This window comes from Cryptotermes secundus, unplaced genomic scaffold (assembly GCF_002891405.2).
Source record: "Cryptotermes secundus unplaced genomic scaffold, Csec_1.0 scaffold446, whole genome shotgun sequence".
Classification (NCBI taxonomy): domain Eukaryota; kingdom Metazoa; phylum Arthropoda; class Insecta; order Blattodea; family Kalotermitidae; genus Cryptotermes; species Cryptotermes secundus.
This window is the reverse complement of record NW_019731271.1, coordinates 2,597,943-2,612,642: the sequence shown is the minus strand read 5'-3', so window position 1 is coordinate 2,612,642 and position 14,700 is coordinate 2,597,943. Positions and strand designations below refer to the sequence as shown.

Genomic DNA, 14,700 nt, shown 5'->3' with positions numbered 1-14,700 from the left:
GGCCATTATCTCCGTAACCGTTCAACTTTGGACATAGGTGTTTTGGGTTATATCGGCATACTTTAACATAAGGAACACCCTCCCGAAGTTTGGCACATTCCTCCTGGGACACCCTGTATATCTGGTCTTAACTGACTCCTCCAACTTAGAAAAAGCTCTCTGTGATGGAGAGCTACTGATCACCATGCTCTGTGTCCAAGAATTTAAAGCACCTGGCGCTTATTGAGCACCTCCCCTTTCCGATTACTATTTGTTGGGAAACGCGCAACTCCTTAGTCAAAGTTGCTAGGTTTTGTTCAGCCCAGACGAAGACAATACACAAACAGGCACCAATAGTCGAAAAAGCTTTCCGATTTGCGGTTGTTTATAGCTGATGTAGAAACATGTAACATCCATATTGATATGTGGATTATTTTACGGCGCTAGTCTGTACAGTGTCAAACGGTAGAATTATAGTTCACGATCATCTGAAAAAAAAATAAGAGACTGGATAGCTCAGTCAGTACAGTGACGGCCAAAGGGTCTGGACACCCGGGATTGATTCCCAACAGAGCCAAGATTTTTCTCTCCTCGACAGTGCCCAGACCGGGTCTGACGTTCACCCAGCCTCCTATCCAACGGGTAACGAAGCTGACCACTCACCACAAGACAACTGGCGCTGTGGTCGAGATTCGAACCAAGCACATCCCGATTAAAGCCCAATTAATATTTCTCTCTCTCTCTCTCTCTCTCTCTCTCTATGGCTCTTCAGCCCTTTGGACCTTGGCAACTTTTTCAGTTTCTTAATCCTGTACACAGCTGGCAGGACTCCTTGTACGGGTGATCAGCCCGTCGCAAAGGCGCTACCTGTACACAGAACAACACAAACACAGAATAGACGCACACAGACATCCATGCCTCGAGTGGGATTCGAATCCACGATCCCAGTGTCCGAACGGTCGAAGACGGTTCATGCTTTAGACCGCGCCGCCACTGTGAGCGGTTGTCCAGCTGACAAGCCGACGTTATAATTGTAACCTGACACGTGAAGACTATGTAGTGACACACTTAACAGAACTACGCGTTGCATTCAAATCTAGAGCCCCCGTCTTTCGGAGCGGTAGAATGCACCACGGCAACGAGGAGTACTAGCTTAGTAAAAGTAAAGTAAAGCTATCCGTGTAACAGGCCGTGGAGGCCCATAGGGTTGTGAGACGTTGAGGCTCCCACATTATCTAGACAATCGGCTCAAAGATGGCGGTAAGGTTGTCAGCTTTACGCGCCGGCCGCTCTTTACTCCCCAGGAAAATTATTTAATTAATTCCTGGTACTCATTTCTGTTAGAGGTTGAGTCGACCCCAAGGCCATAGTGCGGCCTGAAGGATTAGGTCAACTGAAAAAGAAATCCAGTGACCTCATCGGAACTTGAACCCGCGACCTTCCGGTTTGTAGCATAGCCCCTAAACCAACTACGCTACCACGTGCCCCCGCACTAGCTTAGTGCCGTTCGATTTCTTTCCCAGGATCTGCCCTCCTCCTCATTCTCCCCAGCAATAAATCCGATTCATTTGACGGCAGGAATTTCATACGTGTATTTCCTCCTCGGCGGTTGTAACGCAGCGGTTTGTATTCCCGCTCTGCATCCGGGACACTCCGCGTTCTGAGTTGAGTCCGGCAACCAGCCATCCTGAGTGTGTTTCCATGGTTGCACTCACCGCCTCCAGCAAAATGTCACTTCCTTGTATTCTAACTCATGCACTTGAAGAAATCATTACATAATCCAAGGATCGAGCAATACATATTCCTTGTAGGAGTATACTGCAAGAGGGACAATCCTTCTACGCCTACCACCACCACCACCACCACCACCACAACCACAACCACAACGACAACCACCACCACCAACCGTCAACGCAACAATACTTTATTAGCACGCACTACATGTTTCGATCTCACAAACAAAACTTAGACTAGACCTTGGTTAAAATTAACAATAAAATACAATATTATTAATTTTAACCAAGGTCTAGTCTAAGATTTGTCTAGATTGTGAATCGAATAGAAGCTACTTTGTACGAACGCTTTAGAGAAATGGGAATGTTAGCGCTTCAGTTTAGTAATAGTATCTGAGAAATTTGCAGCACTTGAAGATGACATATTTGAGGTTGAAACATGTAGTGCGTATTATATGAATAAATAAATAAATGATAAATTATTGTTGCGTTGACGGTAAAAAATATATACAAGTTCATTGTATATACGCAACAGGATGCAATCCTTAAAAATAAAGGTAAGACGATAATGAATCTTCCGGTTCCATAAGAAGATGGAATTTTTTTAATTAGTTGAATGATTACAAGCCTCTGAAGGAGAGCTCTGCTCCATTGCAGCTATCATAGATGAGATTTCGGGTTCCCACGGCTGTGACCATTAAGATTACTCTCTTCTGTGGTGTGACGTCATGTAGTCTGGAAGATACGTACGTACGTTATGCAGCGTCCCATAAATCGTAATCTTAATTATGCATAAGTTACAAGATGTAGCAAGATATCTCCGAGCCTCTTTGACCGTTACAGATACACATGTGAGACCTGGCCAGACTCAGTACGACGCAAACAGGTAATCCATACGGGAAGACCTTGTATTCCTCCCTTGCCTTTTCCGTTCTTCGTTATCCCTAAGGTTATCCCTATTTTCTTGACCTGGAAACTAGTTGGAGGTGAGTGGTCAGATTCAAGCCCCGGCCGCTTTAGGCCCGGAGAAAGAGCCCCCGGTACCCATCGGATAGAAGGTTGGGTGGAGAAGAGAATATGCTTGATACTATGAGGATTCGAATTCCTACCCTTCGGTCGTCCAGTCCGCAGACAGTCGCTATACCGACTGCGCTATCCCGGCTCTCTTCGTCATCCTTTCTCAGGCTCGGAGATATTTTATATCGAATGTATATAGTTGTATTCGATAAGAAAATGGATGCCTTCGGATTCAGCCCACTACGTCGATTCTCAGATGTACAATGTCGTTAAGTCATAGAATTTAAATAAAAGATAGCAGTGAAGTTTCTATTGTGCTTAATTAAGTGCCACGCCAAACAAACGTCTGAAGAAGAAGAGTTGAGTGATTAGCTAAAGACCTAGGCCGCATTATCCCCGGTTAAGCAACACCGGAACCAACTGGGTGGGAGGCAGTTTAGGCTCCACAGCCAGGCTGAACTCTGTAGAAACGAGAAAAATCTCCTGCTTCTTCTGGGAATCAAACCCCGAATCCTCTGACGTTCAACACAACGCCTAGTCCCTATGCAGACTGAGCTAACCTGGCTGGGATTTTGGAATGTGTTCAGTTCCTTTATAGTTATTACTGTATTATCAGATTTGTTTGTAGGCTTAATTATATAAATTAGCTAGATTTTAATTTTGCATATCATTAAATTTAACTCTATTCCAAAACATCAGACGGGCCCTTGTCTTTCCAGAAAGGCTTCTGTTCAGTCTCAGTTTCCATGTGACCCGCTCGCTGCCAGCTAACGGCGTTATTAAAACTGCGGGTTTAGCATAATCACGAAAATAATCCGAGCAGATGGTGAGAAGCTACAGTTAATTATAAGGTCCGATTAATTGTCATTACACTCGACACCTGTTCAACTGGAATCAGTTTTATCATCTGCTGTTCGATTTGCAGTTCCCATGTCGTTACTGTGAAAGGTCGTCTCCGCATGGAGCAGCGCACTTAAATGGGGCGAATACAGCTAGTGATGCGTGCTGCGCTCTCACGACCGGGGCTGAAACAATTTGAGGATTCTCTAGGTTGAATTCATTGTTGCAGCAATTTAATGTAGGCCTAGCAGATGTTCAGGAACTCACATCAGAACACCCGTTCAATACGAAATTCTTACCCATCTCAGATTTCGTGAACGAAAAATATGGGCCATGAGAAGAAATTATGAAAAACTCCTCTTGTTTTAGGAAAACGTTTGTTTTTATTGTGACCTCGGGGAATGCATAACATCGAAATGATGTGTTACAGGTTGCGGGTTATGAACTGGGCGCAGTAAGAAAGGAATAGATGGGTGTATGGGTGAAGAATTTATTGCGGGTTTCGCAGAAAGCGATCAAGAAAAATTATAAGAAACCGTTAAGTAGGGAGTGCCGGGTTCCTGTCGGGATTTGAAAGTAATACCTGTCAAATACGAGACAGATGCTATGATAACACACTAGCTGAATATCACTCGAAGATGATATGACATGACCGCACTAATCTCATATAAACTTAGAGAAAAATTTGTTAGAGCCTGCTATATTAGAATATGTAGTATAATTTACTGTCTGACCAATAAAGATTCATTTTTATTTCAAATATCTTCGAGTACACAGCCGATTCAATATGAAAGTGTCACTGGGTGTACTGACCTGTGACAACACAAGTTTCAGCATAACAGGAGGCAGTCTTCGAAGTAGAATTTACTGTATGACCAATAAAGATTCATTTTTATTTCAAATGTCTTCGAGTACACAGCCGATTCAATATGGAAGTGTCACTGGGTGTACTGACCTGTGGTAACACAAGTTTCAGCATAACAGGAAGCAGTCTTCGAGAATGTTCGAACGGCAGTGATGTGTACTGCGAGATTTCGCACCACATATTTCCACTTTATTACGGACAATCCAGAACATTTTGCCAGGCTTGTCTATTCCTGAGGATTAGACCTTCCGCGTTTCATTTCTTTGGGTTTGGCAACAATAACTATCTTGCAGAGCAAGGTGGTCAACCTTACATTCTACAGTCAACCTGGAGGACCTGGTATCTGCATTCATGTTCCCTAGGAACAGTGTGGCCCAGTTATACCCCAGGAATAGGGGTGTCTTTCCGTCAACTTCGACTTGCAGGGCTAAGGTAGAGGTAAAGCAATCCGCCTCTATACAGAGTAAACATTTTCAGATAGGGATAGCTTTCTTTGATGAATGTTGGCCCAATTCAAGGTCTTTATAACACAGGGCACTAAAAGGAAAAAGGGGAACATTTTCTTGTATGGGAGATCTGAAATTGTGCGTGCTCTCCATGACGTGACAAATGCGATAAGATTTGCGTGATTTAAGTTTAAATTTCAGTATTTATAACACTTATTAACACATTCTCCGGCAACAACGGCTTACGGCTTCATAGCTATCATCGAAAATTTAAAGTAATCTCCAGCAGATGTGACCCATTTACAAAGTATCTTGAAAGATACTACTACTACTACTACTACTACTACTACTACTAATAATAATAATAATAATAATAAAATGTTTCAAGGATCCAAATATACAACACGTATTTTCAAACTGCAATACATAAAAAGTAAGTTTGTTTCTCTCCAGTTAATCACTTAACCCAATTAATATTGGAGTTGGTCCGCAGATTATGAAGCAATGTAATGCACGCATTAATTTTACTCTGTACATTTCTGTGCGTGTTCATGAGTAGCTCTGTGAGATATTGATTCATGGAGGCAGGAAGCTTATTAGCAACACAATTAAGTGTCAAGGATAAGATGAAATCTACACAACCAGCGTCTTGTAGTCTAAAACTGGAAAAGTGTTTCTGACGTACAAGAGATGCGGTGCGTCGATGTCATCATAATGAAACGCTGGTAGTGGCGCCACTAAACATTGCTGAATTCCGTCCCATCTTATCAGACGCATTCAACTTGAAGACGTGATTTCCTAGACTGCCTCTTCATACACGACCATCAGTGGATTTGTCTAGACACTATCACTAGAAGATATCCTAGACTGAAGAATTAGAATACGGAAACCATTTGAATATCAAACGTTCCAGGAAATTCCTTGGCCTACACCGCCCACGCCTGCTGCAGTATTACACGATGCTTAACTAATAATTTGCTCAAGCGGTTAGTCGCTGGTCTCCAACCGCGGCGGCGCGGATTCGATCCCGAGGTCTGGTCAAGTTGGATTTGTGTTGAACAAAGTGGCGCTGGGGCAGGTTTTCTCCGAGTGCTTCGGTTTCCCCTGCCAATATTCATTCGACCAATTGCTCCACAATCACCCTCACCTATCATCTTGGGCTGGTACAATAGGCCAGAAGTGGCCGCAGTACAAGGGACTTAGTCTCACCCCACTAGCAATTAAAAAAACTAATACTTTCTCTTCTGAATGAAACGAGGTTACAGTAACGGTAAATATATAATTATGCTATTCGAAAGTACTAAAAATATGCACGTTTAAGTAAAATTTGCAAAAGTCATGCGACTGTTTCCCGTGAAATCCCTTTAATATTACTGGCAAGGGCCAATAATTTCATATATGGTTTTCTGGTGAATATTCTGAAATATTTCAAGTACTCGTAAGAGGTTGAAAAAATCACTAAGTATGTAATATATTAGTGTAGTATCACTTAGAACACCCAAAAGACTCTGCATCTGTATCGATTACATCCTCACAAAGATCTGAGTGCCGAAGAAAAAATACGTACAAAAGATTTAGAGCGCCGGCGTTTGGACTTAAGGCAAAATAGGAAAAAGAGAAAACAAAAATTTAAAGGTCATTTTTTAGCAACGCGTGTGATATCAACCAGATAAATGTTTCTCCTTTAATTACTACAAATTATTGTAATATTTACATACATCATGCCAACGAAGTCTCCTGGTAGATGCATAGTCCAATGTTCCAGAACTGTAATAACGTACTGCCAAAATTGTGTTCCAAATATTCACATCACCGGAAAACATTCATATTTGCATAACACTGAAAAATGCAAATTTCAGGAAGAACCTTCCATACTTATAACCATGGTGCATCTCAATTATATCTAAACCGAAAACAGGCCAGCAAGACGGAGAACCGGTTACTTTGAAACACGATCATAAAGCAAAATATACCGGCGACAAAGCAGTTACATTTTGTTTCGTTCAATATTCGTAAGTGGAGTATTTCGTCAATAAATTCGTTCGTAAACATAACAATTTCAGTCACAATACTATTAGGCAACCAATAACTGGAAATAGGAATATAAGAGAAATTCAGTCTTATAACATGAGTTACAATTACTCTATAAAATACTTAACTCTCTAAATTCCAATGGTTACTCTATGTACCACACAATTTAACATACTAAAATTCTGCATTCCACCCGAGGAGGGTAATTGTGTGTTTACTATGGTTCTCACAATAAACAACTATTATTTACCTAACAGCATCAACCGCCGGTTTTGTAGTGGAGATGTAATAAGTTTCGCCTAATGTACGAACTGAATTTTTATATATTATTTAAAGAAATTCAGTTTCAGAAAAAAACTTAATTAGGCACAGATTTTACGGTAGATAAACATCGCCATCACAGTTTTCGTTCGCTTGGAAAGCGGGATCGTGGGTTCGAATCCCACTCAGGACATGGATGTTTAGTTTGTGTACAGGTAGAGGCGTTGCGACGAGCTGATCACCCGCCCAAGGAGTCCTACCAAATGTGTAAGATCTAGAAAAACCGAAGTGAACGGGGAAGTTCATGGAGGTAGGCCTAGGCCCACTGGGGCTGTAATGCCAAGAAAAAACTTAAAGAGAGCAGAATATCAAAGAGTGATCGACGTCTGAAATCAGTCTGATTTATAGAGGCAGACAAATTATACTTTCAATTATATCTTATAAATCTATAAACGATACACGAACTCTGAATTNCGCTTGCAGAATTCTTATATTTTTTCTTCTACCCTGAAGATGGAGGCGATACGTTCCTCCGAAACGTCGGTTAACACCACATATACACGGTGCCAATTCCCAGAAGACTGCTTTCTTCAAAGAAGTAATGCCTCGAACTTAAGCAGCATGTATTTAGGTGCAGTGATCAAGCACTATTAGACTATCCAGAAATACCAGTTTTGACTGAACAGTGTGCAGCTGATCGTTCCAGGCAAGTGGTCTGTTCTTCTTTGCGAGAAGTTTCCTCCAACGCAGTCTAAGGCTAGGAACACACACAGCTATATCGGTCGTATGACGTCCGTACGATTCATGTCGCATCAAGTAGTAGAATATAAATTGTAGTCTTAGTGCTGCAACACACACAGCGACATCGGTCGTACGGAAAAATGCCGTACGACCTCCTTTTCACACTAGAGCGACCAAATGCATTTCTTTGCTTTCCGACTGTGGTACGGTACATGTCGCATGTCGTCATGTATGAAAGTTAAGACTACACTTTATATTCTACTACTTGATGTGACATGAACCGTACGGACGTCGTACGACCGATGTCGCTGTGTGTATTCCAACCCTTAGCTTTCATACGTGACGACATGCGACATCTACCGTACGGCAGTCGGAGAGCAAAGAAATGTATTTGGTCTGTCTAGTGTGAAAAGGAGGTCGTATGGTAAAAAATCCTACGATATTTCTTTCCGTACGACCGATGTCGCTGTGTGTTCCTAGCCTAATGTAACATACCTCCGTCCGGAAACTGGAGTTCCACCCTCGTAGCAGTCCATCTCACGGACCGGCTTTTTGTATAGTCGCTAGTCCCAGAGGATACCGGCCGTCCCTTCAGTTACTGCGTCATGAGGTAAACTCAAAGCAGCGACTTCTCGCTGAACTCTCCGGCGCCCCACTCCCCTTAGACGATGTGCTGCACAACCCGTAGTCTTCATCAAATTAAAGCTAATAGATTTAGTTCAGCTGTGCACCACCAGAGTCAAATATGGCTCTCAAAGTTTCATAATCCTGTTCCCTCAACAACAAACCGCCCGGTTATAAACGATGTCAAGACCGTCAAGAAGTGAGTAAGCACGGCGAATGCAGTGCAGTTCGATGGATGGGTCGATAAATTGGTTCCATTCGTTTACTACTGGCCCGATAGTGTTACCAATTATGTGAAATACATAAACCCAATTAATGTGTCATCTGAATCATTCGTTTGATCTAAAAATATCCGAGATATCTGCAGCATAGCGTATGTACATAAATCAATTTCACTACCAAAATTCGGGGTTCAGTTAATTTCATTTGCGTTTTTAGATGCAGTTTCATTTGTATAATTCGTTGGAAGGTCACGAATAAACCGTGAAGATAGATCGACTTATACGAATCAACTGACCGATCTCATTCCAAGAGATGATTTAATATCTGCGATTGAGCAGTAAAGTGTTTCACATTCCTTTTGCCTGGCGGCCAAACAATACAATCAGCGCTATTTGGCGATGCTGCACGATGAAGCTGAATTATACATCCTAAACTGCTTAAACTGAAGCAGGAGAGCTACGTCTTGCTATTGTTCAACTTTACACTCGTTATGCGTCGTTATTGAACAATAGCCGAAAAGGGATTTCATAAATACATTTATATCAGACAAGGAAAGTGGACAAACTCCAACTTAGAAGCAAAGCAGTACTCAGGTAGGCCTATGTTTGAATCCTAGTTCTAACTGATTGTGCGAAGACCGTGCCATTGCTCAAGCGGTTAGTCGTTGGCTTCCCATCGAGACGGCCCGGGTTCAAAACCGGGGTCTGGTCAAGTGGGATTTGTGGTGGACAAAGAGGCGCTGGGGTAGATTTTCTCCGAGTACTTCGGTTTCCCCTACCAATTTTCTTTCCACCGAATTCTCCATCATAATAATCACCCGAGGAGGCTACAATAGGCCAATCAGTGGCTGCCGTGCCGAGTGGGCCCAGCTGGACTTCACCCCCGACTAAGGGAATTAAAAAAAAAAAAGATATTGAATTATGTAATGTGTGTTTCTTGAAAAGTGCGTGAAGGAATACATTGCTGGAAATTCCGCATTGTTATTATGTTGGCAGCATGTATTTGAATATCCCTCTTACTATTTTTCTGAAGAGCAGAACACGAAAGCTACGTGTATCTAGACGCTTTGCACTCAAAGTAAGGAATGGTGTAAGAGAGAGCTCAGTAGGATGCTATGCCATGTCTCGGGGCAACAGGTTTGAACTTTTCCTGGGCATGGATATTCGGATATTTTGCTTTATTCTAGAAGGGATATTACGAACTGTTGGTCCACCATCTAGTGAATCTACCTCATCCAAATACTGCCTCATCCGCTATAGAAGAAGACAGTAGAAGAATGCGTTCTCTTTATGCCTCCATTCAGTCTTGAAGAAATTATTATATGTCTTCATCACAGTCAGTAACAACAATGAATGCATGCTGCCAAAAGCATACTTTTAGAACATAACATAGAATAGGGCTGTATCATAACTGAGGCGGTTAGTCGTGACGACTCAGGTTCTTTTCCAAGTCAGTACGTACGATTTGTGGTGGACAAATTTGTACTGGGGCGGGCTTTCGCTTGAGTAATTCGACTTCCCTTGCCAATTCTAATTCCATCAGCTGCTCCCCATTCATTAATCATCTTGTCAACGGTGCCATGTCTTTTTTTCTCTCTATGGCTCTACAGACCTTTGAACGTGGGCCGCTTTTTCAGTTCCTTAATCTATACACAGTTGGTAGGACTCCTTGGACCGGGGATCAGCCCGTCGTAAGGCAGCTACCTACGTACAGAACAACATAAACACAGAATAAACGCACACAGACATCCATGCTTCGAGCTGGATTCAAACCCACAATCCCGGTTTTCTAGCGGGCGAAAACAGTTGATGCCTCAAACTGCGCGGTCACCGTGATCGACTTTGGCGCCATGTAACCTCGATGACAGCGTCAGTAAATACCAAATTTGAAATATTACAGTGTATTTCGGTTCATAAGGAACAGAGAGGTGTTTACGGGTGTTTTTGCCTTAGCTGCAAGCAGTTGTAAGCCTAAGCGGAACAAGAACATATTAAGTCAATAATTTCATGAAATAAAATTATACGCTTTGTAGACTACAGACTTGAAATGTAATGAAACACACAAGGCTATTATCTTAGTTACGATACATGCATAACTTACACGTGATAAGCATGAGTTGAGGTAGGTACTTCTTCCAGAAGGCACACTCTTTGAGGCGAGGACCCCTTCCGGTTTTTGTGGAATTCACGTCCAGGGTCAAATACTCCCTGCCGTAAGCAGTGTGAACAGGCCAATAGGTGGCTGTCCATGTGCCGTCTTCGGACACACTCGGATTCCTGCAATAAGATGGCCACCTTAGAATATGATTCATGCCACAAAGATTAACAAGTGCAAAAACCAAGGTCGCTGTAGAAGTGTCTGTAAAATGGCACAATCTAAGTTTCAGACGATATTGTGACGCGTTACCTTACGTCCATCAATGCGACAACCGCTACAATCGGAACGGACGCTTCCACGACAACGAATACGTGGAAATTGGGGAGTTCCCGCAGCGACAAATAGTAGCAACGAATTGTGGTTGAGTAACAACGGAGACGAGACACGTTACCGGCGTAATGTATAAGGAACGTTCCCGAAGCAATGGATTGCCGAACACGTGAGATCGAACCTTTGCAAAGGGTGTCCTCTATTGAGTCCGCGTGCGCCTCGAGCGGAAATTGAATATGGAGAATTGAGTATTAGAGTATTGGGCCAGAAGTCAGGTGATACTGTAGGTGGTAACAATTGTAAGGTGTGTAGGTGTGAGTGTCCGATAAAGATTCGCTAAATCCGAGACCCACGTGAAGTTATTTGCCGCGTGACATACCCAACACGTGACAATATATTACAACGTTACATCAGTCATTGCCACTTCAGAATGTTCCAGGAGGTCGCCAATGTGTCATTTCAAATACTTTTAAAAAAATCTTGGGCTAATAAAAGTTACACAATATTCGACCATCATAAACTACGTGAGGACCATACAGCGAATAATTTACTGCTCTTATCACCTCAGAAATTCGATCATTTGTCACTTCCGTATTATTTGATGATGCGAAGTTAAAAAGTAGCAAGATTCAGGGATATGAAATTGAATTATGTTCACAACTAGTTTTATGAAGCTATGAGGCTCGGTCAATTGCTATCTATAATACTGAGGTCTGGTTGAATTTTATATATTGCAACAATTTATTTTACGATGACCAACTTGAGAATATCGAAAATATCAGGGTTTAGCCTCATGTAACGTGGGCGTTATATTTTCATGATGCAAACCAAAATTCAACCATCGTCAAGTACTTTGGTGCAGACCTGTAGTACCATGTTCCTCGAATCCGTTTATTAATTTCAAATATGGTAACATATGGAGGTACAAACCCAGGGATGGACCCTACATCCCCATTTTGCACTTTGCCCTTGTGCAAGAACTAATAAAAATATGAGTTTGGCTTCATTCCATATAATAGTGATTACTTGAGCAGTTAGTAGCATATGTTTGTCTCTCCCAATATTAATAAACAAATCTGAGAAATATTTAATATTAAAATAAGTGCGTAGGAAATTAGATTAGCGCTTACCTAAACGAGCACTTCTACATAAACATAAGTAATTACACGGCAGGTTGCACTCCTTAGACGCGTCTTCATGTGCATTTAATCGGACTCTACGTTTCTCCTCGAATATTTCTACGCATGGATAAGGAAATTGATGTAATTAACTAAATCATATACTCATTCTTCACTGTAAAATGGAAATCACTTTTTTTAATTGAACTTCCCGACTGTGTGGTGACATTTCTGCTTCCTGTTCTGGAGTTTTCGGGTTTGATTCTCGGTTCAGTGGCCCTGTATTCTAACTGAAGTCTCTTCTGGGAAGGCAGCTTCACACAGACCAGAGTTCTTTCCTTCAGCATTTCAAAGGATGAATTGCTGACAATCATCCACACGCTAGATGTAATTTAATTATGCAAACGATAAAGCGTAGTAGTGCTACAACTTGTATATGTTATTTCAAAGCTAATCTCACAGTGCTTATCACAGTGGCCGCGCGGTCTAAGGCATGAAAGGTCTTCACCCGCTCGAACACTGGTATCGTGGGTTCGAATCCCAATCAAGGAATGGATGTCTGTATTTATTCTGTGTTTGCGTTAGGTAGCGGCCTTGCGACTGCCGGTCACGGTAACCGCGCGGTCTAGGGCATGTACTGTCTTCGCTCGCTCCGACTCTGGGATCGTGGTTTCGAATCCATCTTAAGGCATGGATATTTGGTGTGTATGCGTTCATTCTGTGTTTATGTTGTACTATGTTTGGGTAGAGGCCTTGCGACGAGCTCATCACGCGTCCAAGGACTCCTACTGTCTGTGCAAAATGACTGCGGAACTGAGTAAGAGGCCAGGGCCCTGAATTGGCTGGAAAAGCCATTGAAAAAAAAAGATAAGCGGTCATGCAACTGGTTGATCCCCCGTCCAAGGAGTCCTACCGACTGTCATAAATAAGAAACTGAAGTGAAAAGAAGCGTGTTACGGATGACTATGCTCCAAGTGGGAGCAACACGAATAGAAGAAGAAGAAGAAGAATCACACTTTGACCAGATTCTGGAACTATTTGTTCTTCAGCCTCTAACAGAAATGAGTACCAGCAATTAATTAAATAATTTTCCTGGAGAGTAAAGCGCGGCCGGCGCGTAAGGCTGACAACCTTACCGCCATCTTTGAGCCGATTGTCTAGATAGTGTGGGACCCTCAACGTCTCACAACCCTATGGGCCTTCACGGCCTGGTACAAGGGATAGCTTTGTTTTTTTCCTTTTACTTTTTAAATTAAATTGAGATTAATCATAATAACAATAAAATGCAGGCCTTATTGATATCCGTATTTTATGACGTGAAGGCTTATGTTACCTTTGTATGAACAGTTTTTGAGAAAATAAATAAAATCAAATTTCAGGTTCCCTTAAAAAGGAATTATATTTGACCTACAAACAGACTTGAAATTTGAAATTCAGACATTTGCGTATACCCCACTGCAAAATGAATCCCTCAGCAGTTGTGCAGATGACACATGGGTTACCGACGGATGGGTTTCGCGTACTTTGCTTAGAAACAGCGCAGTGCTGAGCTCATGAAGAGATGAACGGATATCGGTGTAGTCTTGTGGCGACAGTGTTATATTGGCCGCAGCGTGATCCATGTTGAAGGTTGCAATCAGTCTAGTATCAGATATTTTTTTCATTCTTCCGGCCGAAAAAAACGGTCAATTTAATTATTAAGAAATTGTTTCCAGGGTCGAAGGTAAAATAAGAAGGAAATCACCGCTGCTATAACCTCAAATCCGGGAATGTTTCTTCTGCTCGTTGATAAAATTCTGATGACGTTCATCTAAGACGGAAGTTCATTCACCTCCAAAAAGTCATGTACATTAAACATACATCAATGGGCAATGTCCAGCATATTACTCGTATGACTTGTTTCTTACTTGGCATCAGAATCTGCCCCAAGCTTATTCTTACAGATCACACATGTTGGTAAGCTGAAGAGAACATGGTCAGGTGATACTGTGACGGAAGAAGAAGATACGATGAAAATAAAGAAATGATAAGGAAAACGTTTTAAACTGTAGATTCAGACTGAGTTTAATCTGTTATCTTCTTCGAGAATTATCTAGAACATAGTATCGTAACGAGAGACAGAGCTAGTCACTTGAGTCAGTCTTGCAATCTAATCCTGACAAGAAGTCGCTAGTCCTTACAGTCTGGAGCGACCACTCATGGGAAATATCTGTTCGGACTGAAACGCAATATGACGAAACAGCAGAAAACTGAAAAATCGCAACGCCTCTGGGGTCTGGAGTCAGGTGTTCTTCTGTATCAGAGAACGAACCAAATATATATTGACGTCCCAGGGGACAATGATGCTTATCTGCAGTACTGTTACGATATGCAAGTACTATTTATTGCATAGCATG

The 14,700-nt window shown here is 42.0% G+C and overlaps 1 protein-coding gene across 1 annotated transcript in view; it reads right to left on the bottom strand.

The window, feature by feature from the left end:
• LOC111866802 (acetylcholinesterase) overlaps positions 1 to 14,700 on the bottom strand; it is a gene marked incomplete in the record, with an annotated part of 712,234 nt that overhangs the window by 58,032 nt on the left and 639,502 nt on the right. Inside the window, 1 exon segment of the mRNA XM_033752417.1 lies at positions 10,860 to 11,035. Coding sequence (XP_033608308.1) covers positions 10,860 to 11,035 — 176 coding nt within the window.